Source organism: Beta vulgaris, chromosome 3 (genome assembly GCF_026745355.1).
Source record: "Beta vulgaris subsp. vulgaris cultivar EL10 chromosome 3, EL10.2, whole genome shotgun sequence".
NCBI classification, from domain to species: Eukaryota; Viridiplantae; Streptophyta; class Magnoliopsida; order Caryophyllales; family Amaranthaceae; genus Beta; species Beta vulgaris.
The window spans coordinates 33,233,833-33,260,644 of NC_079204.1; the positions used below are offsets into that span (position 1 = coordinate 33,233,833).

Genomic DNA, 26,812 nt, shown 5'->3' on the forward strand with positions numbered 1-26,812 from the left:
TATATGAACAAAACCAGACATGCTTGAGTATGCTGGTGCATCTTTCCTTTTTCTCTATATGAACAAAATCATACATCTTTCATTCATGTGGTCCTATGCTTCACATTTATATAATGATTTCAAATTTAAATGTTGAATGAAAAAAATAGATCAAACGGAACAAGTGGGAAATCCTCTTCTTATTCATATTTCACTCAATCTTGATGTAGTCTACGTACTCCACATTCTTTTCTGTTCAGAAAAACTTCCCACCACAGCAGATTGCTTCTTATCACCAATACGATTGGCAAATAAATCATAATAAGCGGTTTCGTCAAAACTTTCGAGTATTTTTATTGGTAACCCATTTTGTTCATCCACTGCCATTTGTCCATCTGTATCTTCCCTACCTGTTGCATAGACTCTGATAGGCTTAACTTGAAAGCTCGAATTTAGAGATGAATGACCGTTAGACATGATTACAGCACCAAGCATCTCCCCCAAAAACATGTCCTGCATCATAACATATAACTTAACACTTGCCTTGGACAAACTTTCGTTGTTAAGTGAAAAAGAAATAATACAAAACAACATTGGATATAAGAAAAGTTACCACATGCTGATATCGACCATGTTCTTTGTGTAAACTGTGCAATTTGGAGATGAGGCGATTTGTAAAGCGTAGTTCTGGGGTGTTGTTAGTTCTGGAAAGCTTGTCAAGAATTGAACGAAATGAGCGAACCTTTTTTTGAGCTCCCAAAGGAATCAATATGATAGGAAGTTTTGATTGAAGCACCATCTTTGCAGACAAAGGGTCAAGGAACATATTGAACTCGGCATATTTATTTGATGGCATTGTAAAAAGGTTTCCTTCCCCTGACATACCATGAATATTTATGTTTCCACCTAAAACAAAAATTTCCTGAGATGTACAAAGTTTGTGATTGTTAGTTTGGTATTTATGTGAAAATTAACACAATATTATGCATTCTACCAACCTGAATTTTTGATACTGCATTTTTATCGGAAGAGAGAATGTTGGATAAGGTGGTTAACGGTCCATTGGTTAATATGGTGATTTTCGTTGAGGGGCTTATTGTCTTTGTAACATTGTACCATATCTCGAGTGCTAGAGGTTGTCGTAGCTCGGGATGATCAGTATCACGCGGAGCTCCGAATTTCACAGAATTTTCAGCCGAGTACCTGAAAAAGACGATAAAAAGCTACAACTTTAGCTACTCTACTACAGATATCATGCTTGTTGGCAATTGGCATAGTTGATAACTTGATATTAGTTAGCTTAATTTATACTGAGTGTAATTTGTAGATTGTTTTCACCTTCTAGGGCTACGCGGAAATTCTCTCGCAAGGCCATAAAGGGTGTCAGAGTCCAAAAATCCACCACTCCCGTGAGGTATGGCCTTAACATATTTGCAATCACCAACAGCAGAGAAGAAAGAATCCGACTGGTTTTTTGCAAAAACATCTCCTAGACCCACTTGGATGTCATCTCGGCCCATCATATGCAATAAATCATATACAACATCAATAGTCGCAGCATTCGCCCAGCCAGTTGGAGTTACAAGTATTGCCTAATAAAGATTGAGATTGTATTGGCGTTAGAACATCCCATATTTCAGCAGATTTTATTAGATGATTTAGAATAATGTCCCGAAACCTTCTTATTTTATGAAATAATAGAAGTAATAAGTATATAACCAAATGAAATACCTGAAGGTTAATCACTTCCACTGGAACTTTGAGTAGATAGAACAGAGCAAGGAAATCTCCTGCGCTCATATCCATGTCTAAAATGACAGGTTTTCCAAGTTTTTTACTCCCAAAATCTGGCTTGTAAAGCACCTCTTTGTAATGAGAAAATTGTGTTGTAAAATTGAATCTTCCAGATTGATGAGGATGATTCAAAACCTGCATGAGGCTATATGTTTAGAAAACAAGTTTTGTTACTTTTAGACTGTATCTTAAAGGTTACTTACATCCAAAAAGTTTTTGAAAAATTGTCTATCAAGAGGGCTATTCGGATCCTTATTTGGTTTAGCTCTTGTAGCAACAAGAACTCGTACACCTTCTGGACCACTTATCTCCTCCGTATACCCATCCTGTATTATGCTCATTTAGTCTCGTTAGAATTCGGTCTATCTGCCTCATAAAGCTGGCAACTACACATTATATTTATGAACATACATATAAATTGGAGAAAATATACCTTACATCTGCCCTTTTGGTTCTTAACAAGACAAAAAGGATCACGGAGTGACTTCTGGACATGACCACTGTGCACCCCGGTTTTATTTAGGTGAAACTTGGGACTTTTACGTCCATCAAAAAATGGATTTGAGCCATCTAACATCCCATACGGCTTGTTTGAAGTGCGGACAGTTATGTTCATGTACTCCATTTCTGCAAATTCATTTTCCCCACTAGGGTTGTGTAGATTACTCATGATTGAGACTGCTACACCAGCCATGAAAGAGTCCCACATAAAATAGCTCTGCCAATTACATAAATGTGTACTATCTTAGCTCAAAAGGAATACATCGAAATAAAAGGAAAACGGACCAACAGGTGTAGGTACCTACAGAATAAAATTGGTCATTAAACCAAGTATCACGGGCCAATTTTAAGGACTTGAAGATGTATTGAGCCTCATATGTTTTCTGATTCTTCTCAAAGATCTCAAAGAATTGTTTTGTTATGGGAATCGTGTTTGTTGCATCTAAGGGAACAAGAGTGGTTGGGATCCCTGAATGTATCACCTGTCATAATTATAACAAATAACCCAATGAAATTTAGTGAATATATATACTTCCTTCGTTTCAATTTAGTTGTGACATTTTTAAAATTACGGACTCCTAGGTAATTTAAATTGATATTTCCTAAAATAGAAAGTGTAACAACTAAATTAAAACGGAGGAAGTATATAAAACTATGAAGTGTACTAGTACATGAAAAATATAGACAAGTCTTATGTCTGAATAGATCGTCAGAAGGTCAGTCATCTCATTACCTGATATGCAGAAAACGGATCTCCAAATATGTTAAACTCTGCATAAGGATTACTTGTATAATCAGTGAACAAATTACCATGGTCTCCACACTGCTCAGGCTTACACAAAGCTGTAGCGTTTTTGGGGCAGCAACCTGTTGGATTTTTTGATCTTACACCACCACCCATTATATAGATATGTTCCACATTTTTCTTTAGTAGGGGATTACGCATTAGGAACAGGGCAAAATTTGTGTGTGCTCCTATCAAAAATACTGTTGTTGGACCTTTTGATATGACATCGATCAGAACTTGCTGTGATGTAGGTTGAAGAAGAGGCAAATATCTCCTCTTTCCCTAATTCCATTATTAAGAGTTTCGTAAGCCAAATATATATGAGAAACCATTATAATTGAAGGTTATATATTACATTTTGGGATATTACCTGGGGAAGAAAATCCTTTCGAAGGCCATAATTCGTGTCTATATCTAGTCGCCCTCCTTGACCGAGGGGAATGGCTTGCCTATATCGGCAGTATCCTGTTGTTGTCATGCCCTACATGTTGATATATGGAGTAAGGCTAAATAGAGAACAAGCACGCAAATAAATAGAGAACAAGCACGCAAATAGAACTTTTCTCATATGAAGCACGCAAGAAACTAAGAATATAAGCAAGATTCGGAACTTAGTGAGCTACATAGAACATATAGTTTACCATCTTGTGTAAGATGAGAACTCAATTGTGTAAAATCAGAAATCATGTAAGAATATGAACGCAACTAACTTGTTCAATGATAGGAAGATATCCACCAACATCAGGGGATATATCACCATCTTGCGAAATTCCACCTTCACCTCCGACTCCCACAGGAATGTCATCACGGCCCATCATGAAAAGCATGTCATACATTTGATTAACAGCATGGCCAGCATTCGTCCATGCATTTGTGTTAATTGTCACTGCCTGCATTTTCATATAGTGTTAATGTGTCATTTCTATGAGTGGATACATATTACATAAGCCAAAAATTATGACTTTTTTGCTGAATTAGATCAATTTATGCGTATACATAATCAAATATTGCTCGAATTCATATTGCATGATTAGACAATTAGTAGATCTATCCATAGTATATCTACTTCTAATTTAGCATAGAGCGATTCCAAAGAGAAGTAAAACAACCTTTTGAAATATAGACAATTAGTAGATCTATCCATAGTATATCTACTTCTAATCTAGCATAGAGCGATTCCAAAGAGAAGTAAAACAATCTTTTGAAATATATCTAGTTTTTAGTCTCGGGCTCCCCTGGTTATTAATACTAGTTGCATATGCACGAAATGCATGCATCGACAATCTTATGTAGGTACATATAAATGGACATTTTTTTTAATCTAAAATTATTTTGATAGTGATGTAAATTATTGAGGTTCTTTTGTAGATGTTATTATCTTTTCAGATTAAAAATGAATGATTTTTAAGTGTTCAATATCGTCACTCTAAAATTTGGTCGATGATTTAATAATTTTTTGTTCAGCGACTTTAGTATAGTTCTTTAACAATTATAGATGTTAATAAACTATCTTGTTTGAACTTTGTAAATATGAAATTATTATGTTATCACGACATGATGCTAATTTTTTTTGGTTGAAGATTCTAATTGATTTTGTGAATTGATTGTGTCAATCTAGTTTGTCAAATTATTAATGGTATTGCATATTCCATTTTTGACCTGCTCATATGGCAAGTTTCATTGATTCTCATTTTTTAATTTTTTATAAAAAGAAAAATATTATTTTAAATTATTAGAGGGTATTTTAATCATTTCAAAACAGGACATTGCACCTCCTCCCCTGTCTTATATAATAGAAATTTTTATGTTAAAACTATCATCTAATGTTATATATCTTATTAGTTAGAACTTTATATTAACTTGATCTCATATGATCGCATTTTTAATTAACTATGTAATATTTATCAGTTTTTTTGTATTAGATTTCTTTTTGTGTTAAAATAAATTCTTTATTCAAGACCATAGGGCACCTTTTAGCAGGATTTAAAATTTTGATATCATAAATCTAGACATCGATAAAATTTTAACGAAGGGAATATATTGTGAAAACTGATAATTTCATTTCGGGTGACAACAAATTTTTAAAATGGAAGGAGTCAAGGAGTCAAGGAGTCAATCTTAACCATAAGGAAGTCATGTTGATATTATCGGAGAATATGGATGCAAAAAGCAAAAGGGAAGAAGTTGAAGATTATAAAAAACGCTCTCTACAAACTTCCTCCTAAAGTCTCATGCTGAACACTAACTTCCCGGTTCCCCCTCTGGCTCGCCGACGGCTGCGGCCTTCTCCGTCATCGGCGAGTCACGGTGCTTCGCGGCCCGCTTTGATTCTCTTTTGTTCCTGGGTTTTCTTCTATTTCAAGGTTCGGACTTTCTCCTACGTTTATCAAGCTCGTCTACGTGCTATTATAGGTCGGTTTGCCAATTGCTGTTTGGGGATCCGAATTCCCACAGTCATCGTCCGTGTTCTCCTTTTCTACTCAGCAAGTTTAGGGGAGTATTATGGAGAGATATACACATACACTCGATATAGATGGGCCAAACTTTTAATGAGAAGTTGTTACATTATGGTTAGCCAAAATAAACCGGGAAAAAAGGGGGAAATTGTTTGGCTGATGGCGCCACAAAGCCTGGTGTGGCTGGACAAATTTTTGTTGGCGCCCAACATGTATTTAATGCATATTACTTCTACATATCTGCATTTAATGCATATTACTCACATCAACCTCAAACTCTAATATAGGTTTTGATTACTATATGAATTTATGTTGTTATTTAAAAAATTACAAACTTAAAATTGTTTGAACATTGTTATTAATACAAATTACTCCCAGCAACCTATAAATTGTAGTATAGGTTTTGATTACTAATTAAATGTATGTTGTTACTAGAAAAATTACAAACATAAAATCTTCTGAACCCGCTTTGTTATTAATATAATTGAATATTTTTATTTATATAACTTGTTTTTACTTTCAATTTTAATTAACATATGATTGATTCAAATGTTTCCATTGTATTAGTAAACTTAATATTTCTTTACGGTACAAAAAAAAACATTTTAATGAGGAACAAAATGTGGCACTAATGGCAAGCATGAGATTCCAACTTGGGACCTAGTAGCCAGAAACACGCCTTCATTGCTAATGTTGTAACTAGAGGTGGGCATGGGCCGGGCCGGCATGCGAGCCGGCCTGGCCCGACACAATTTGGACCCGGCCCGGCACGAGCCCGCTCGAGGCCCGGCCCGGCCTGATGTGTGCTACGTGGGCCGCATGCCTGTCACTGTCAAGAAATTTTATTTCCGGCCCGCACTGGCACGAGCCCGCGTGGGCTGGCCCGCGGGCCGAACACTCATTTCCTTTGTTTTTTACTCTAAAACTGTCAAAACTACAAAAATACAACATAAAACATGGCTCGTGGGCCGGCCCACCATTTACTCAAGCCCGACCCATGCCCACCTCTAGTTGTAACCAAGTGGGTGGGATATTCACAATGCTAAAAAGTGAATATATTAAATAATTATAGTATGCATAGCCGTTATTTGCAAATTGTAATAAAGATTTTGATTACTAATTAATGTACGTTATCACTAGAAAAATTACAAACTTAAAACCATTTCAATCTGCTTTGCTACTAATATAATTGAATATTATTTTTGTTTATATGATTTGTTTTACTTTCAATTTTAATTATCATATAATGGACTTTAAACAAGGTTATTACGATCGCGATCCTACTGTGGATCGGTGAGGGCATATAGGATCAGATCGTTGGATCGAATCGTAGAACTGTACGATCCTACAAAATAACTAAAATTTGATAAAATATAAACTAAATATGTTTCGAATGATTCATAATTTGAGGAGAATAATCCTAAAAGTGCGAATTTGATTGTAAATCTAATATAGGGGTTAATTATAAGATAATAATGTGTTTGTATATATACGTTACCATTCATAATCATGGTTATAATAATAAAAAAAATTGCTTTTAAAATTAACTAAAAAAATCTGAATAAGTAATAACAAAGTGATAATAGTAAACTTATTTTCTTTATTTTTGCATTTTAGATGCATAATTCATATATTTGGATGACAAAATACAACTAGAAAAGCAAACAAAAAGAAAAAGAGCAATAGGTTAGTTGCGTGTATGATCGATCGATCCTACCGATCCTATGAAACGATCCTACGATTCTATACGATTTTAATTATTATAACAATGTTTGGTTCAAACAACGTAATTTTTCGGATTGGAAAGCTTGATGTTTGGTTTAAAACCTGGAACTTAAAATTTTTACCAATCTGTCGCAGTTAAATACTTCCTCCGTTTTTTTTTAGATGTTACACTTTCCTTAAATTGCATGTTTCTAAATAGATGTTACACTTTTTTTTATTTCCTAAATTGGAAAGTTTTATGCTGTAAAATTACTCACTTACCCTTACTTATAAGGATTAATCAAAATTAAACTAACTTAATTCAACCTTATTATATACTAATCCAAAATTAATTAAACCTCCTTCCTTCTCTTCCACCACCCCTCCCACACCACCTCAGCTGCCCCATCCCTTCCCCCACCTTGCAGCCTCCTTACCCACCACCACAAAATCCCGGCAAATTCCCACCACCACCCCACCACCCACCCGAAAATCCCACCCAGCCACCCAAAACCCCACCCCACCCACCTGAAAACAAGACCCCCACCCACGAAAACCTTCCCCACCTACCGAAATCACCACCCAGCCACCGAATTCCCCACCCCCACCTACCGAAAACCACCCAATTTCTTCGCGCAAAACCACGGCCTCTATTTTCGACGGTTCGAATTTTACTACCGAGGTTGTTTTGACGAGTTATAAGAGGCTTGTTGTCAAGGATTCTGCTGTGAAACCGCCGAAAATGGAGGCCGTGGTTTTGCGCGAAGAAAACTGGGTGGTTTTCGGTAGGTGGGGGTGGGTTTTCGGCACATGGTTGGGGTTTTCGGGTTGGTGGGTGGGGATTTCGGCGATGGGGTGGGGTTTTCGGGTGGGTGGGTAGGGTTTTCGGCGGGTGGGGTGGGCTTTTCGGTGGCTGGGTGGGCTTTTCGGGTGGGTGGGGTGGGGTTTTGGGTGGCTGGGTGGGTGGTTCGAATTTCAGGTGGGTGGTGGGGTGGTGGTGGGGAATCCAAGTTGGGTCCTCTTTTCTCTCTCCTCCCTTCCCTTAAACCCCATGTTAATTCTCTTTTAATTACTCCTCCAATTTTTGCCTAGGGAACAACAATTTTTGAAAGTGTAACATCTAAAAAAAAAACGGAGGAAGTATAACATTTTGTTAAAATTAACAAATACAAATGCTATTTAAGGAAAAGTTTTATAACCTTTTCTTAATAAAACATAAAATTTTAAATACGTTATTTATTATTTACTATAAGGAACAACAATTATTAATCTTATAATATACACATACTAACTCTCATTCAACTGTTAGCCTTTAAAACTGAAGTTATTTTCTTTAATATTAACATAGCTACTAAATCATGATCAATTGTTCTAAACAAAATCGAAATTATGCTCCATAATATTACTTTTATTAGATAATTATTTGTTATAAGTGACTACAATTAAAAATCTTGTAATATACAAATATTAAATCTCGATCAATGGTTTCACCAAAATTGATATTATACATAAATAAATACTTAAAAACTACGGAATGACCCTTGATATACTCTATACTAATACAACCACCCAATAATAACGATAAAACTTAAGTTCGATGGTTCGAATCAAACATTGAAGGGTCAAAATAAAAAAGCGAAGGCTTATAAAGAATAACGATTGAAATTCAAATACTAGTTATATATATATATATATATATATATATAATATATATATATATATATATATATATATATTATAATATTATATATATATATATATATATATATATATATTATGTTTTACTTTCAATTTTAATTATTATATTAGTGGACATCAAACGTTTTATGGATTGGAAAGCTTGATGTTTGGTTATAAACCGAAAACTTAAATTCTTACTAAACTGTTGTTGTTAAATACAACATTTTTGTCAAAATTAACAAATACTAATATAATTTCAGCAAAAGTTTTATAAATTTTTTAAATAAAACTTAAAAGTTCAAATACTTTGTTTATGGTTTACTATAACTCACAACAATTATTAATCTTGTTGTACATAAATGCTAACTCTCGATCAATTGTTAGCCTTTAGAATTGAAGTTATGCTCCTTAATATTAACAAAGCTACTTGTTATGTAGTGTAAAACTGGTTAACTAATACAACAACTCCCCAAGATAGGTTCTTAAAACTGGAGACTTGTGCAGCAATGATTGATACAAATCCCGATGCTAACTCCTGACCAGCAACCTGCAAAAAGGGACCCACCCTGGAGGTTTGGGTGGTATTTCCCCCTCCGATGCTTAAGTCAGATGTCAGGGATGTAAAGGAACTTTTAGAGAGAGAAAGTAGAGAGAGAGAGAGAAGAATTTATGACAGAGTAACAGTACTATGCTCTGAAAAACGTACCTTTCACCCTGAAATCAAGGACTATTTATACTGTTTGAAATGACTGCTGTGCCTTGATGTCACCCTAATTTGGGAGCATCTGATTGGCTAATTAAAGTAGTGGGACACGTGGCAGCGATTAATTGGTCAGCACACCTCACTTTCATATAAAGGTGCGATCATCTTTCTGGGCCTAAGTACAATTTTTGGGGCCAGAGAGAACTTTAGTACGCTTTCTCAGAGAAACGTACTTTTAGGCCTGTCACCTTCAGGCCCTTTGTACTTTATCCCCTGCATATGCCACTGTAGGGCTCTGATGAGGCCACGTGTCAGCGCAATAGCCGTTGATTTTTAGGCTACAACATTTGCCCCTTAAAAGAGGGAGTTATTATCTTCTAGGCGCCAAGACGGTTAATCTTCCTCTTTTAACCGACCTGGAACTGCCCTTCTCTTTTCAAAAAAGAGGCGCCATTTTGCCGGTCTCCACAGGTCAACCCTGTTAATCAACGGTTACTTTTTACCGGATGAGGGGGTCATTTTCACCCCTCTATAAATATGTGCCTTAGTCGCTCCTGGAATCATTTTAACATTGCTGACAAATTTTCTAGAGAGAGAGACTCTGCAATTTTTACTGAACTTTTAGAGAGAAGAACACTCCCGTCCAAGCTCTTGCAATTGTTACTTTGCTCGTCCGAGGTCTCAAGTCACTTTGACTTCGTCCGAACTTTTTCTACAGGTATATTCTCAACTCTTTTTCTTGTTTCACACATATTTTAAGAAAATGGATTCGTCCTCTTCCTCGAACAATTCCGGCCGCTCAAGGGTTGGTGCTAACCCTAGAACAGAGGGCCTAACTTCCTCGGCATCTTCTAGAGTTGGTCCTATTCGGCCGGCATGCATTCTTTTCTTTAGCCATGGACGGCAAAGTCAGACGACCCAGTCTTTACCTGTGCAGGGTAATCTGGCGCGCGTCAAGCAAACGGCTCGTATAGAAGAGGGGTTACCATGCCGGCCTCTAGCTCGAAAGAGGAGGAATCACTGGCGAATTCCTGCGAAGGAGAACGAGAGACCCAAAGCGCTCGTCCTGCTAACAAACTCCTTCTCCTGAACATGCCAGGAGGAACCAGAAATCAGGAGCTCTCAGTCCAGCCCGTCCATACGTAGGACGGTCTCAGATGAGCCAAGGACGGCCAGCTCTTCTAACCTCGCTAGCGATTCAGAGGAGCCGTCAACCACTTCGTCTGAAATAAGACGGCGGCTAGGTCCTCTTTCTGACCCTAGGTTTATCCTGGCCGATAACACTTGGCTAGGACGATTAGGCTCGGACCTTAGACCTTTTTCAGTGGCTATGCCCATGCCGGCTACCACTTTGTCTTCCGGCCGAGAGGAACCATATTTTAGTGCCCCTCAGGCCATTTTGCGTTTATCGCTGGCATTAGATGCCGGCCTGCGCTTTCCCCTTCACCCTTTCATCAGCCAGCTTCTTCATTACTATGGCATAGGACATAATCAACTTGCCCCTAACTCTTGGCAAAACATCCTTACCTTTCTGGCCGTTTGTAATTTAAAAGGAAAGGACCCTTCTCTGGCCGCCTTCACCCACATTCATTATGTTGCCAAGGTTCCTAGAACCGTTGAAGGAAGCTGGCTGAGCGTATGCAACCATCAAGGATTCTTGACGTCTTAGGACAAGACCTCCAAAATGCACTCTTGGAAGGGTGAATTTCTTTTCGTCCAGGCGCCCAGTAAAGCGGTGGCTAATCGGCTCCGGTATTTTAGCCGGTCCAACACTAACACTGGACGGATGGCTTCGTATCTGGAACTAGAAAATAACTCTGCCGAGGAGATGGTGGAGTATTTCCGGATTTCAGAGTATTCCATGGAAGACGTCTCTTTCAAGGGTCCGTCTAATTGGATCCCCTTTAAAGAGATGTTTTATCATGATAACTTCCTTGATTATCATTCGTCTAACACCTGCTTTTTTTCTCTTTTTGCAGATTCAGCCAGAAGTAAACTCAGGAAATCTTGGATAGGAGATATGAGTTCGTCCAGATTTGCCGATACTCTCTGGAAGGAATACAGCAAATCGGGTGCTGAAAAGAGGGCTGACACCCTGGTACGATTACATCTCTTTTTCTTTTTTTTTTTTTTTTTTTTTTTTTTTTTGAGCCAAGCGTCCAAGCAACAGCTGGACGAGCTGTTTATTCGAGAGGCAACTCGTCCAGGCTGATTTTCTGACGCGCTGCTCCTTCAAGGAGCAACACGTCAAGACATCGACTGGACGAGCTGCTTCTTTGAAGGGCAACTCGTCCAGGTTATGGCTGGACGGGCTGCGTCTCCAAGGGGCAACACGTCCAGACAATGACTGGACGAGCTGCTTCTTTGGAGAGCAACTCGTCCAGATTATGGCTGGACGGGCTGCGTCTCCGAGGGGCAACACGTCCAGACAATGACTGGACGAGCTGCTTCTTTGGAGAGCAACTCGTCCAGATTATGGCTGGACGGGCTGCGTCTTCGAGGGGCAACACGTCCAGACAATGACTGGACGAGCTGCCTCTTCGTGGAGTAACATGTCCAAACATTTTACGGACGACCTGCTTCTTTGAAGAGCCTCTAATTCTTTTACATATTTCTGATTCCTCAGAAAAATGCCCCAACATCAAAGGCCTTGGCCGAGAAAGCTGCAGCGAAAAAGCGGCCGGCTGGGACCAGCGAAGCTCTCCCTTCTAAGAAGGCAAAGGGGTTTACCGCCAAAAAGAAGAAATCGACACGGCCGGTTCCTAAGGTCGTGATAGACATTCCGGCAAAAGAGGAGGCCAAGGAAGAACCGGCCGAGATCGGCCCTATGGCTCTGGTGACCTACGCCGAGCCTGCCGAGCAGCCTGCAGCCCCACAACCTGACGAGGTTGTTATTTTGGACGATGCGGGCCAATCTTCTCAGCCGGACGCGGCTGCTGACGGGTCTGCCTTCTCTGGGCCAATAGCCAAGCTGGTAGACCAGATGCCTACCGCCTATAGGACGGCTTCCCGTTCTTCTGGTGAGTCTTATTATTCAAACGTAGTTAGAACACTACGGGTTGGCGGGCGTCCGATGAGTCCGTCCAACAAACAAGCCGTTGTTATTCCCATCAGGTGTACTGACGAGTCTAATCTTTCAGATAAAGGGAAGGGTCCAGCTGTTGACGGCTCCCCTAGCCTTTCTGACGATGAATCTTCTCCGGCTTTTGGAAAGATGTCATCGTCCGACCGCGAGAAGCTCAAGACGGAGCTTTTCAAATGCTTTCCTGAACCCTATATTAAGCGGTTGAGGGGAGCATCATCTGGGCATGTAGGATACATGTCTCAACTTGCTGCCGAGGTACATCCTTCTTTCTTTAGACGCTTATGTTTTCTACTTGACATTTACTTCTTTCTTTTTCAACCGTCCTGACATACCTTCTCCTTTCATATCTTCAGCTTTTTGCTCGCAGCATGCTAACTGAGGACTAGGCGAGAGCGCTTCGAAAAGAAAATAAGAAGCTCGTCCAGGACGTGACAGCGGCTGCTGACCATGCTCAGTTCGTTATTGCCCAGCAAGAGGTGTTGCATCAGCAAACCAAGATTGCTTTGGAAAAACGGTCAGCCGAAATGGAATCTCAGAACAAAGTCTATCTCCTTCGGCTGACGGAGATGTTGGACGAACGGGCGTCTTTGGAACGTGGCCTGACGGACGAGAGGAACTCAGTCATGACAATGGCTGCTGAATTTTACAAAGAGAACCTCGTCCTGAAGGTAAAGAACCAAGCCCTTCGCGCTGAGGTCGCGGACACAGTTGCTGCCGCTAAGGAGGCTATGAATAACGTCATAGACACCTCTAGAAACTGGGCCGTGCAGGCCTTTGAGATGATGGCTGAGGAGGAGGATGTTCCCCGGTATGTACTCCGGCTGGACTTTCAAGAGAGCCTGCACAAAGCCAACATCAAAGGGGAAGAGGCCCCCATCTTCCAAGAATCTTCTGAAGATGAAGAAGAAGAAGATGATGTTGGGGCTCAGGACGAAGAGGATAATAGCCCTCCGGACGCTTAGCTTCTCTCCTTTATCTTTTTGGCCGCAGGCCACTTGTAATTTTTTGCTTTCTTGTACTTAGTTGAATTAGGTTGTAATCATCTCCTTTACATTTATGAAAAGCTATCATTTTCAATCCCCTTGTGTCATGCTTTACTGTTTTTGACGTCTTACATTACAACCTCATATTTATACTAAGTACAAAAGTAACTCGTCATAATACTAAGTATAAAAGTAATTCGTCAATCATTTTTTATCTGACCCAGTAGCTCTTTTCTGGACGTTCATCACCAGATGCTCAAGCAAAGACTTGTTTTTAATTTTTGGGTTTCAAAAACTGCCAAGTTAAAAGTTTACTCGGCCAGAACCCGGGTATCTTTCGTCATTGGACAAAGACTTAGTCAATTTATAAATTATGCCCCTATATGCCCCCCTTCTTGGACGAGGAGTTATTATAACTTTTCACTGTTCAAGAAGGAGTTAAGAGATAATTTTTAAATAACTTGGACGTTTTTCTAAAGAGATTGTAACTCGTCCATCTTTGTTAAATTATGAAATAACTTGTTCCTTTACTAAGGTTGTTTTTCGAAGTTTTTGGCTTTTGACGAAAGTAAGATACCTTTACTAAGGCGTCCTAATTCCAGCTGACCTTGTTTAGGAGATGTTTAACTCTTTAAGTAAACAACCGGCCAAATCTTACATATTTATCCATTTAAGGACGATAACATGTTCGGCCGACCTCCTAATGAAAGGTGCATTGTCTTTTTGCTTTGTTAAATTAAATGACTTTGGACGATTGTATATAACTTTAAACAAATAAATCAAACAAAGTCATAGAGAAGTAGAGCTGTATTATATGAAGTTTGCTTGACGAATAGTCAAGATACATGTATACATTCTACTTTTTCTTTGTAATGCATTAGTAAAAGATTGCAATTTAACAGGATGCCCTAAACAAAGTATTTCTTCAAAGTGTCAGAATTCCACGTCCTAGGAATGGGACGTCCGTCCAACCTTCTAGACGAAAGGTGCCATTCTGAACTACTTCGATTATCTTGTAGGGTCCTTCCCAGTTAGGGGTAAGCTTGCCTAACTCTTTGGCTCGGCCGACCGCTTCCATTTTTCTTAAGACGAGGTCTCCCAGCTTTAACGGACGCCTTGCAACTCTTTTGTTGAAGTCCCTTGCCATTCTCAACTTGTATAGTTGCATTCTCAGCAAAGCATTGCCCCTGACTTCAGGAACTAAGTCCAAAGCCGTCCTAAGAGCTGCCCAGTTAGCCTCTTCTGAGTACATCATTACTCTTAAGTGGGTTCTCAACCTCAATAGGAAGGACGGCCTCAGAGCCATAGACCATCATAAAAGGAGTCTCTCCTGTGGAATTCTTGGCCGTTGTCCTTATTGACCATAAGACCAGCTGCAATTCTTCTACCCAAAGCCCCTTTGCATTGTCCAACTTCTTTTATCCCGGCCGAAAGAATTTTGTTAAAGCCTCAACTTGCCCATTAGCCTGTGGATGAGCTACTGCGGCAAAGTGAGCCTTGATTCCTTGGTCAGCCAACCATTGACGGAGCTTCGGTGTCTCAAATTGTGGCCCATTATCAAAGACGATCGACTGGGGCATCCAAACCTTGTAATCAAGTTCTTCCAGATGAACCCTTTGACGTCATTAGTGGTGATGCCCCTTAATGCTTCAGCTTCAACCCATTTGTAAAGTAGTCACAGCTACTATTACAAATTTCTTCTGGCCGGCAGCAATAGGAAAAGGCCCAAGAATGTCCATTCCCCATTTAGCAAAGGGAAGAGGAAAGAGAATGGGAGTCAAGTAATTGGACGGCTTTTGATAGATATTACCATGCTTTTGGCAACTATCACATTTCTTGGCATAGAGCAGTGTGTCTTCTTTTAAGGACGGCCAAAAGTAGCCCGTCCTGAGAGCCTTTTCTGCCAAAGCTCTTCCTCCAATATGAGAAGCACAAGCTCCCTCATGCAACTCCTTTAAAACGTCCAGACCTTCCTTTCGGCTGATGCATTTGAGAAGAGGCCGATTGTAGGATTTCTTGTATAGAACTTCATTCCACAACTCAAACCACTTATCCCTTGCTTTCACATACTTAGCTTCAATTGGGTCAAGAGGCAACGGCCAGTTTTCTTAAATTCAATGATTGGGCTCATCCACTCATCTTCTCGGCTGAGAAACAGAACTTCCCGGCCTCAATGCTCTTGGCCGCTTTACTTCCCAGAAGACTGTTCTAGGAACGTCTCCCTCAGCCGAGCTGGCCAGCTTAGAAAGGGCATCAGCCTGATGGTTCTCTGATCTGGGCACTTGATCTAGGACGAACCTTTTCAAAGACTTGATCTCTTCTTTACTAAATTCATATACTTGCTCATGGACGCTTCCTTGCATTCAAACTCACCATTGACCTGACTGACGACCAGCAGAGAGTCAGTTTTGCTTCAATTTCCAAGGCTCCAGCCGCTTTGCACATTTTTATGCCGGCTAAGAGAGCTTCATACTCTGCTTCATTATTGGACGCCTGGAATTTGAACTTCATAGCATATTCAAACTTGTCCCCTTCTGGAGATTGAAAATGATTCCTGCCCCACATCCGTTGCAGTTGAGGATCCATCCACCATAAGGGTCCAATGACGCTTTCCCTTCGCTGGTCTTGGACGCTTTCTACGTAGGCCGAGTAAGCTCTACAATGAAATCAGCCAAAGCTTGGCCTTTGATTGCCTTTCTAGGCTCAAATGTTAAATCAAACATATTAAGCTCAACGGCCCATTTTAACATCCGGCCAGATGCATCCATTTTATGCAATACTTGCCTCAGCGGCTGATCTGTATATACAAGAATGTTGTGGGCTAAGAAGTAAGGCCTTAACTTCCGGCTAGCCATCAACAAAGCCAGCCGAATTCTCAATGGACGAATATCAGTTTCGTGCATCTTTCAACACATGGCTCACAAAGTAGACGGGTATCTGCACCGCGTCTCTCTCAGCCAAGAGAACAGCACTTACCGCGAAAGGTGACACGGCCAGGTATACGTACAATTTTTCTCCTTCGGCCGGACTGATCAACCTAGGCAGCTGCCGAAGATGATCTTTTACTTGCTGAAGCGCCACCTCAGCCTCTTCCGACCACTCAAACTTGGCATTCTTCTTGATAGTTGCAAAGAAATGGTGACATTTGTCCCCTGATTTCGAGAGAAACCGTCCAAGAGCAGCCAAACAGCCCGTCAACCGCTGAACTTCTTTGACTTGGACGGCGAAGACATATTCATAATGCTTGAATTTTATCGGGATTTGCCTCAATCCCTCTCTGATCAACCAAGAATCCCAGAAATTTCCCAGCAACTACACCGAACACACATTTCTGCGGATTGAGCTTCAACTTAAATTTCCTCAAAGTGAGGAAGGTTTCCCTCAGATCGTCCAGATGATCTTTCTCTTCTTTACTCTTGACGATCATGTCGTCGATATAGGCTTCCATATTTCGCCCAAGCTGCGGCTGAAAACCGTATTAATGAGCCTCAGAAATGTGGCTGGCGCATTTCTTAGGCCGAAGGGCATTCTGAGCCATCCATACAATCCTTTCTCAGTAATGAAGGAAGTCTTATCTTGATCATCCGGCCACATAGGAATCTGGTGGAAGCCAGAATAGGCGTCCATAAACTCAGCAGGGCATGGCCGGCCGTGAATCCACCAGACGATCAATTTTAGGCAACGGAAAGCTGTCCTTAGGACAAGCCTTGTTCAGATCCGTATAATCAACGCACATTCTCCAAGTGCCATTCGGCTTTGGAACCATCACAACATTTGCTACCCAATCTGGGTAATATGTTTCCCGGATGAACTTAGACTTGAGCAGCTTTTGGACTTCTTCATCAACGGCCTTATTTCTGGCCGGCCCCAGGTGCCTCTTCTTCTGCCGAATAGGCTTTTGCCCGGCTCAATGTTGAGCTTATGGACGGCCACTTCAGGGTCTATCCCAGGCATCTCCTCTACGGCATAGGCAAACACATCTTCGAATTCTCGCAGCAACGCAACTAAGGCGTCCTGAATCTTGATCTCAAAACTGATCCAATTTTCAATGTCCTTTCGGACGTTCTGGATTTAAGCAAATCTCTACTGGACTTTCCACCGGTTCTGGACGTTCTAGTCCCAGATCATTATAGCCATGATTCTCAGATGATGTTTTTCTTCTTGATTGCCAAACACTTTCTCTTCTTGCTGGGCAAAAGCATGGACGGATTGCTTTCAGGAGAGGTATCTCTTGAACCTTCTCAACTTCTTGCCTAAGCTCAACAATTTGGCCTTTACTTTCTCGGCCGGATCATCCTCCTTGTCCTTTGGACGCTCTGCCTTCTCTTTCCATGATGATGGTTTAAGTGTAGTGAGATAGCATTCTCTAGCAGCTTGCTGATCTCCATAGAGAGATCCAATCTTTCCCCCATCACACTCAAACTTCATTAACATTAGGTGGGTCACAATGACGGCCTTGATGTGATTCAAGGTAGGTCGTCCGAGAATGACATTATAAGCGGTCAAGTCTCGTACTACCAAAAATTCACAAAAAGCGTCCTGGCAGCATCTTTTTCCCCTACCCTGACGGGCAGTGACAGTCCCCATGGGATGGATGACCCCTCCGCCAAAACCAATTATAGGATGATTCACCGACATCAACTCGTTTTTATCAAACTTCAAACGCGACAAACAATCAGCACTGATTATATCAGTGAGCTTCCAGTATCAATCAGAATTCGCCTAACCCTTAGGTTGGCAATCTTCATTTCCACACAGCGGATCATCATGCGGCGTCCTTATCTTCCCGGTCCAGCTCGCTGACCACTATTTTTGGAAAAGGATCAGACTCGGCCTGGTTAGTGAGCATAACCTGACTGAGCTCCCTTAAATATTTTTGTGGCCCGATTTGTTGGACCTCCAGCCGCAAATCCTCCTGAGATGACCATTACTACATCATCTCTGTGCTATCTCCGTCCATCTTCTTCCTTGACGGTTATCTCTTTTCTGGAACTTCCTTCCTGACGAAGGCAGGTAATTGTTCATCTTACCTTTCGAGCCAACTCTTCTAGTGCTCTCTTCAAGTGTTGCATTCATTGGTTTCATGCCCACAATCTTGTGGAAGTGACAATACTTGCTTTTATCCGTTACGGTAAGGCGTCTTCATTTCGGCCGGCGCCTTTAGCTCATGCTGATCTTTATTTCCATCAAAATGGAATATTGATCTTTGTTGAACTCTATTGGTTCAACTGAGGCCGCCGGCTCGACGCCTACTTCTTTTGGACGAGGTGGTCAAGAAGTCATTGCCCAAGTCTCAGCCTTTTTGGGCGGATTCTTCTTTGGCTGAACAGCTTCCTAGCTTTCTTCACTTCTGGCTGCTTTGCCTCAGCACAACACCTCTGTGGCATGAATGAATGCCTTAGCTTCCTTCAAAGCTTCCGTCAAGTAGTGATTTTCTTCTTTACCAAATCAAACTTAAAACTTCCTGGTCTTAAACCCTGATAAGGCGTCAAACGCCACACCTGCATTTAGATCTTGGATCTGCAATGCTTCTAGATTGAATCTCTTCACATAACCTCTCAATGCCTCCTTAGGACCTTGGATGACTTTCCCAAGTGCATGCTGTCTTTTGTTCTTGACGATTAGCCACAAATGACTGGTGAATAGAATGCTCAGTTCAGTAAAATTATTCACTGAGTTAGGTGGCAAGTTGTTAAACCATTTTTGCGCTACCCCTTCAAAGTAGCTGGAAAATTCTTACACCAAGTAGCATCGTCCACTCCTTGGACATACATCTGATGCTTGTAAGCTGATAGGTGATCGTCCGGATCAGTAGTTCCGTCGAAAGGTTCAATGGTCGGGAGCTTAACCTTTGGGAAAGGAGGGGACTCCATGATCCTGACCGAGAAAGGAGTTGGCCAATTGATCTGGAGTGCCGCAACCTGACCCTCAATGGGTATGTGCTCCTGACGGTACTCTTTCAGTACCGGATTAGATGAGGTGTTAGCTAAGGCTTGACGCCTGTACACCATGGCTGCAAAACTGTCTTTTCCTGCCTTGGCTGAAAAGCTGATGGTCCACGGCTTCGCGCCACTGTTCTGGACGGGAGTCTTAAGGACGGATCCTTCATATACGGCGTGGAGCCAGAGGCTGAACGCTGCTGAGCTGCCGCCCTCTTAGCTTCCAAATATTCACTAGCATCAGTCTCCATGATGTGACCAGTAGGAGGGATATTATCTGCTGGACGGACTACCAGCCTCCAGTCCATCTTCCTCCTAGAATCACTAACAGCTGGCTGTTTCCTTTGGAAGGCGGCCTAGTCAACTCGGCCAGTGGCCGACTAGGTCCTGGACGACCCTCTTGGGATCGCCCTTTGAGCGGTGCAGCCGTCTCTCCTCCTGGATTCAGCTGAAAGAACAACATGTTGTTCTTGATCTGCTCCTCCATGACAGCGGCCATTCTTGTCTGGAAGTCTTCAACACATTCTCCAAGTGACCAGCTGTCACTGGAGGTCTAGATTCTCCTGGATGACTGGAGTTACAGTCCTACCCTCTAGATGGACGGCAGCATGGCCATGATCTCGTCCACGAGGCGGCCTCTCCTCATCCACATGTCTTCCACCTGAATTCTAAAACTTCTGTTCCTTGCAACATTCGATGAATGACAATCCGTCATTGCTGCGTCTCCCCACAGACGGCGCCAAATGTTATGTAGTGTAAAACTGGTTAACTAATACAACAACTCCCCAAGATAGGTTCTTAAAACTGGAGACTTGTGCAGCAATGATTGACACCAATCCCGATGCTAACTCCTGACCAGCAACCTGCAAAAAGGGACCCACCCTGGAGGTTTGGGTGGTATTTCCCCCTCCGATGCTTAAGTCAGATGTCAGGGAAGTAAAGGAACTTTTAGAGAGAGAAAGTAGAGAGAGAGAAGAATTTATGACAGAGTAATAGTATTATGCTCTGAAAAACGTACCTTTCACCCTGAAATCAAGGACTATTTATACTGTTTGAAATGACTGCTGTGCCTTGATGTCACCCTAATTTGGGAGCATCTGATTGGCTAATCAAAGTAGTGGGACACGTGGCAGCGATTAATTGGTCAGCACACTTCACTTTTATATAAAGGTGCAGATCATCTTTGATGGGCCTAAGTACAATTTTTGGGGCCAGGAGAAGAACCTTTAGTACGCTTTCTTCAGAGAAACGTTCTTTTTAGGCCTGTCACCTTCAGGCCCTTCGTACTTTACTCCCCTGCACCTATGCCACGTGTAAGGCTCTAATGAGGCCACGTGTCAGCGCAATAGCCGTTGATTTTTAGGCTACAACACTACTAAATCTCGATCAATTGTTTGACCAAAAATGGAAATTATACTCCATAATACTATTATTAGATGACTTTTTGTTATAAGGCGCTACTTGTGTATTGATCTTGTAATGTACAAATACTAAATCTTGATCGATTTTTTCACCTAAAATTGATATTATGTAAAAATAAATACTTACAAACTAAGGAGTAACCCTTGAAATACTCTATGCTAGAGCTGATCATTTTAGCCCGACCCTTTTTTGGGCCGGGTTTTGGGCAGAATTTTTCGGCCCGCGATCGAGCCCGGGCCGGCCGGACCCGATTTTTTTAGCTTTGGGCGAGTTCTAGGCAAGCCTAAAATGACTTTTTAGTCTAGTTCTTGCCCGACCCGTTTTTGGCCCGCAAAAGCCCGCTAATTTAGGCACGAAATAGCGGGCTTTGGCCACAAAAATTCTGCCCGGATTTAGGCCGGCCCGGCCCGACCAATGGGCAATTTTTTTCTTGCCCATTCCTGGCCCGGCCCATGATCACCTCTACTCTATGCTACGATACAACCACCCAATAATAACAACAAAAGCTTAAGCCATGATGGTTAAAATTAAACATTGAAGGGTTAAAATAAAAAATCGAAAGGTTATGAAGAATACATCATTGTTTTACTAGGTAAACTATCTACTATCTCCGTTTCTAAATAATAGTTACAGCTCATTTGATTATCATTTGTGATTTATGAGTAAGGAAAAAAACATAGTTATGTGAGATCTTGTTTGATATTCATCCCAATATGTACTTTTTAATTATCAATTTTTTATACTTTTTGCACATATAAAATTGGAGATATTAGTGCTCATAGTTTTTCATAGTCATACATAAAAAGTGTAATTGTAACTGTTATTTAGGAACCCGAATTTATACACACACATATATATGTATATGTATATGTATATATACATACATATACATACATATACATATATATATATACATATATATATATATATACATATACATATATATATACACATATACATATATATATACACATATACATATATATATACACATATACATATATATATATATACATATACATATATATATATATGTATAGGAACAAGATCTTGTGAAAACAACTCTTAATATGAAAACTGAAAACAAGACATCTGGACCATTGATTTTGATCGTGCGGCTTATATTCTCAATTCCCTCCAACCCACATTTAACCCCTTTCATTTTCTTTTCTCTCTCCTCCTTCATCAATGGCAAAAAATACAGCATCACCACCATCATCAACACCTCCATGTTCAACCAAAGAGTCTACGCTCGTCGAAAACCTTTCAAGTACGACCTCCTTCTGATTTCTAAGTTCATTTTCACCGATGGCACCGCAATCCTCTTCTTCCGATTCATCCCGAGTCGACTCGTACGCCATCTCCAACATCCTTGTATTCTTGATTTTTTTGATGAAATTGATATGTTTTCACAAATTAATCGATATGTTTTCACAAATAAGTTTTCACATATCAATTTCACGAGTATATCTGGAAAGTTAACACTCGAAACCCTTGAAAATCACATCTAACTCCATCTCTCTCTTCTTCTGCTTTCTGTTAAAGTGTCAATCAGGTCCTTCTTCCCCTATCTTCTCTTCAACAACAAATTCAAAAAAGATTTTTTTTGTTTTGATTTTGATTTCAATTTTGAATTTTGATGAAATTGATATGACACTCGAAACCCTTGAAAACTACATCTCACTTTATCTCTGGATGTGATTATGATTATCAAATGCCGATCGGCACCTATTTTGATGAAATTGATATGTTTTCAAAAATTAATCGAGGAAATTAGCTCTTCTTGAAGTAGTGCTGTTGTTTTCACCTATTCTTGATTTTTGGTATCCTATTTTTTATTATGAGAGTTGAGGAGAAAAAGAAGGTTGGAGAAGATGAAGGTTGAAGAAGAAGGTGGGGATATCAAGATTTAAAAGTTACTGTAATTGTACTATTAGTTAAAGTTACCCTTATAATACTCACAGTTATCCTTATAATACTCAAAGTTACCCTAAAATGATGAAAATTAATTATGACATAATAAAGTTATCCTAAACGTATTAAAAGTTACCCTTATATTATATAAAGTTGTCCTTGAAATATATAAACTTATCCTTAATATGATGAAGTTACCCTAAAACAGGTAAAAGTTACCCCTAAAGTATATAAAGTTACCTGAAAAGTGTTAAAAGTTACCCTTATTTTCAGTTTTCAGACTAAGAGTTGTTTTCAGCGGATCCTACCCCTATATGTATATATATATATTGTCCTTGAAATATATAAACTTATCCTTAATATGATGAAGTTACCCTAAAACAGGTAAAAGTTACCCCTAAAGTATATAAAGTTACCTGAAAAGTGTTAAAAGTTACCCTTGTTTTCAGTTTTCAGACTAAGAGTTGTTTTCAGCGGATCCTACCCCTATATGTATATATATATATATATATATATATGTATAGGGGTAGGATCCGCTGAAAACAGCTCTTAATCTGAAAACTGAAAACAAGGTAACTTTTAAGCCCTTTTGGGGTAACTTTTAACACTTTTAGGGTAACTTTTGTCAGTTTTAGGGTAACTTTATTATATTTGTAGTTCTATATATTTCAAGGGTAACTTTATTTATTATAAGAGTAACTATTACCACTTTTAGGGTAACTTTTACCATTTTTAGGACAACTTTTTAGATTTTAAGGGTAACTTATTTTAACTTTGATTATAGTTAAACCTATGAAGGATTCGAACCTACATCGTTGTGTCTTACACAATGTTTTTGCCAATTGAGCTAATAGGTTGTATGAATTTCGCCAAATATATGTTAGTGAGAGGGGTAACAAAGAGCTTTAATACAGCAACTAATAACAATTTTTGGAAACTAATAAAAACAGAGTATGCTACACCATAATGAACAAGATAAAAATAACAGAGAGAACACCAAAATAAAAAGTAGACAATACCACATGAAACGAAAGATTAGGAAAATTAAAATTATCAGTTTTGCATCAGAGAAAGCAACAACATCCAAGTAATGAACCATAAGATTTCATAAACACGCAATATAAAGTTACCCTAAAAGTGCATAAAGTTACCCTTGAAATATATATGAAATTACCCTAAAATTGCTAAAAGTTAGCCTAAAAACGGTAAAAATTATCCTAAAAGTGGTAATATTTAGTCTTATAATAAATAAATTATCCTTCAAATATATACAACTACCCTTAATATAATAAAGTTACCCCAAAACTGGCAAAAGTTATCCTAAAAGTGTTAAAAGTTACCCTAAAGGGGTTAAAAGTTACCCTTGTTTTCAGTTTTCAGCCTAAAGATAGTTTTCACGAGATCTCATTCCTATATGTATATATATATATATGTATATATATATATATATATGTATATATATATATGTATATATATATATATATATATATATATATATGTATATATGTATATATGTATATATGTGTATATATATGTATATATGTGTATATATATGTATATATGTGTATATATATGTATATATGTGTATATATGTGTATATATGTGTATATATGTGTATATATGTGTATATATGTGTATATATATATGTATATATGTGTATATATATGTATATATATATGTGTATATGTATATATATATGTATATATGTGTATATATATGTATATATATATATATATATATATATATATATGTATATGTATATATATATGTATATATGTGTATATATATATGTATACATATGTATATGTGTATGTATATATATGTATATGTGTATGTATATATATATGTATACATATGTATATGTGTATGTATATATGTATATATGTGTATATATATATGTATACATATATATATGTATATGTATACACATATATGTACACATATACATATGTATACATATATATATACACACACATATACATATATACATACACATATACATATGTATACATATATATATACACATATATACATATATACATACACATATACATATATACATACACATATATATACATATATATATACATATATACATACACATATACATATATATATACACATATATACATATATATATACACATATATACATATATACATACACATATACACATATATACATATATATATAACACATATATATATATATATATATATATATATATATATATATATATATATATATATATATATATATATATATATATATATACATATATATATATATATATATATATATATATAAGTTAAGAACCATAAAAAACGAGCAAGTATAGCACTAACCGCATGTCACATTACCTACCTACCACCTACCATACAGCACTGCATCAAGTAGGTGGGAATTGGGATACATCATATTGATGACAATTAAAATAATAGATTGCATTAGGAAGATAAACAGCAAAGCATGGGCAATTAAAGGAATGAGTCAGACAAACCTTCAAGTCAAACTCTGATCTATTGAGCTTCAAGAGGTAAAGCAGACCAAAGAAATCATCTGTATCAACATCTGTATCCACTAATATTCGATGTTGCTTTGGGATAAATGCATGATTTTGATGCACTCCAGCAGCAGCAGCTATATTGAACCATAAAAGTAATAGTAATACCCATGAATTATAATAGCTTCCCCACATTCTGAATATATTGATCCTAAAACTTCCAACTGCTATATATATATCAACAAACTGGCTCTCGAAACAATACTTGAAACACAGGATTCAGCTGTTCACTGAACCGAAAGAAGCGCAATGAGAGTTTGCAATAGGGTTGTTATATATGGACCGTACCAGGTTGATTTTCGAAAAAAGTCGACTTTACAATAAGGCGGTTAAAGTGAATAAAAAAAATTCAACGAGTAATGGAAACAATAAAAACCCAACTGATTATCAAGTATACTACAGAAAACAGAAACTTGAAACAGAAAGGGGAGCTGGGAAAATTGCCACAGAACGAAACAAAGTGCATAGGTAAGTGGGGGATCAAATATAGCAATATCAGCATAAAGAAAGATTATGATATCATGGTCAAAGAATAATGAAAATGGAATACTTAATTAAAGCGTAAACTTTGATGGGACAATTTTCCAGAAAAGAAAAGATCCATTAATGAACGGCATGAAAAAATAGTAGTTTAAGAGAGAAAAAGTTATTTATTGGCAACTTTTTTCAAAAACTTCTATTGGTAGGATTCTTCCGTGGCCAATTGTGAGGTGGGAGAGATGAATGGAGAGATAGTACATGACTGTTTATAGCAAGGGGAAGTTCATACTCCATATCTTATTCTCGTCAACTTGATGTTGCCCTTGCCCATAATATTTAATAATTGAAAACATCGTGAAGCTCGTTTCTCTTCTTTCTTTTAATTTTATGGTTTTGTTTTTTACGTGGAAACTCCAAACATGTACTCCTCGAGATCAAAGCATGGATAGTGATCTCGAACCACCATGTGCTTATGTGCACCGTCCACCTATGGCAAAAAACACAGGCTTTTCTAATTGAAATACAAGTTTTGTTTCAAAGTCAAATTGAAAATAACATTTATCTAATGTCAAGACATTGATTTCAAAATTCAGTTATGGTTTGAATTATCTTTTAATTTTTAAAAGTTTGTAGAAGATATCAAGATTTTAAGTTTTTATCAAGGCTTTGTTACCCTCAGAAATCGATGAAACCCAAAAAACTAATACACTTGTTTTCACTCCTTCCTTTCTCTCTCCACTTAAAATTCTCTTGCGTATGGCCAGTCACAACTACAACACCTATATTTTATAGTTGTGGCCACGTGTGTTCTTGTCACCCAGC

General features: G+C 38.7%; 1 protein-coding gene across 1 annotated transcript; it reads right to left on the reverse strand.

Moving 5' to 3' along the window:
* Nucleotides 1-26,336, reverse strand: LOC104906683 (nucleoside hydrolase 3). Its single transcript, XM_048641366.2, has 12 exons — nt 25,448-26,336; nt 3,772-3,951; nt 3,432-3,542; nt 3,008-3,343; nt 2,580-2,756; nt 2,207-2,491; nt 1,977-2,099; nt 1,711-1,908; nt 1,318-1,571; nt 978-1,182; nt 593-901; nt 1-492 (listed from the first exon to the last, which is right to left on the reverse strand). The coding sequence occupies exons 1-12, from the start codon at nt 25,643-25,645 to the stop codon at nt 211-213; spliced, it is 2,658 nt and encodes an 885-aa protein (XP_048497323.1). The 5' UTR covers nt 25,646-26,336; the 3' UTR covers nt 1-210.
* Nucleotides 26,337-26,812: the final 476 nt, after the last annotated feature.

Coding starts and splice junctions, on each gene's coding strand:
- LOC104906683 (XM_048641366.2), bottom strand. CDS start 25,645: ATGTGGGGAAGCTATTATAATTCATGGGTATTACTATTACTTTTATGG. Junction 1,183..1,317: donor TTTCCGCGTAGCCCTAGAAG/GTGAAAACAATC, acceptor CGTCTTTTTCAG/GTACTCGGCTGAAAATTCTG. Junction 493..592: donor ATGGTCGATATCAGCATGTG/GTAACTTTTCTT, acceptor GTTATGATGCAG/GACATGTTTTTGGGGGAGAT.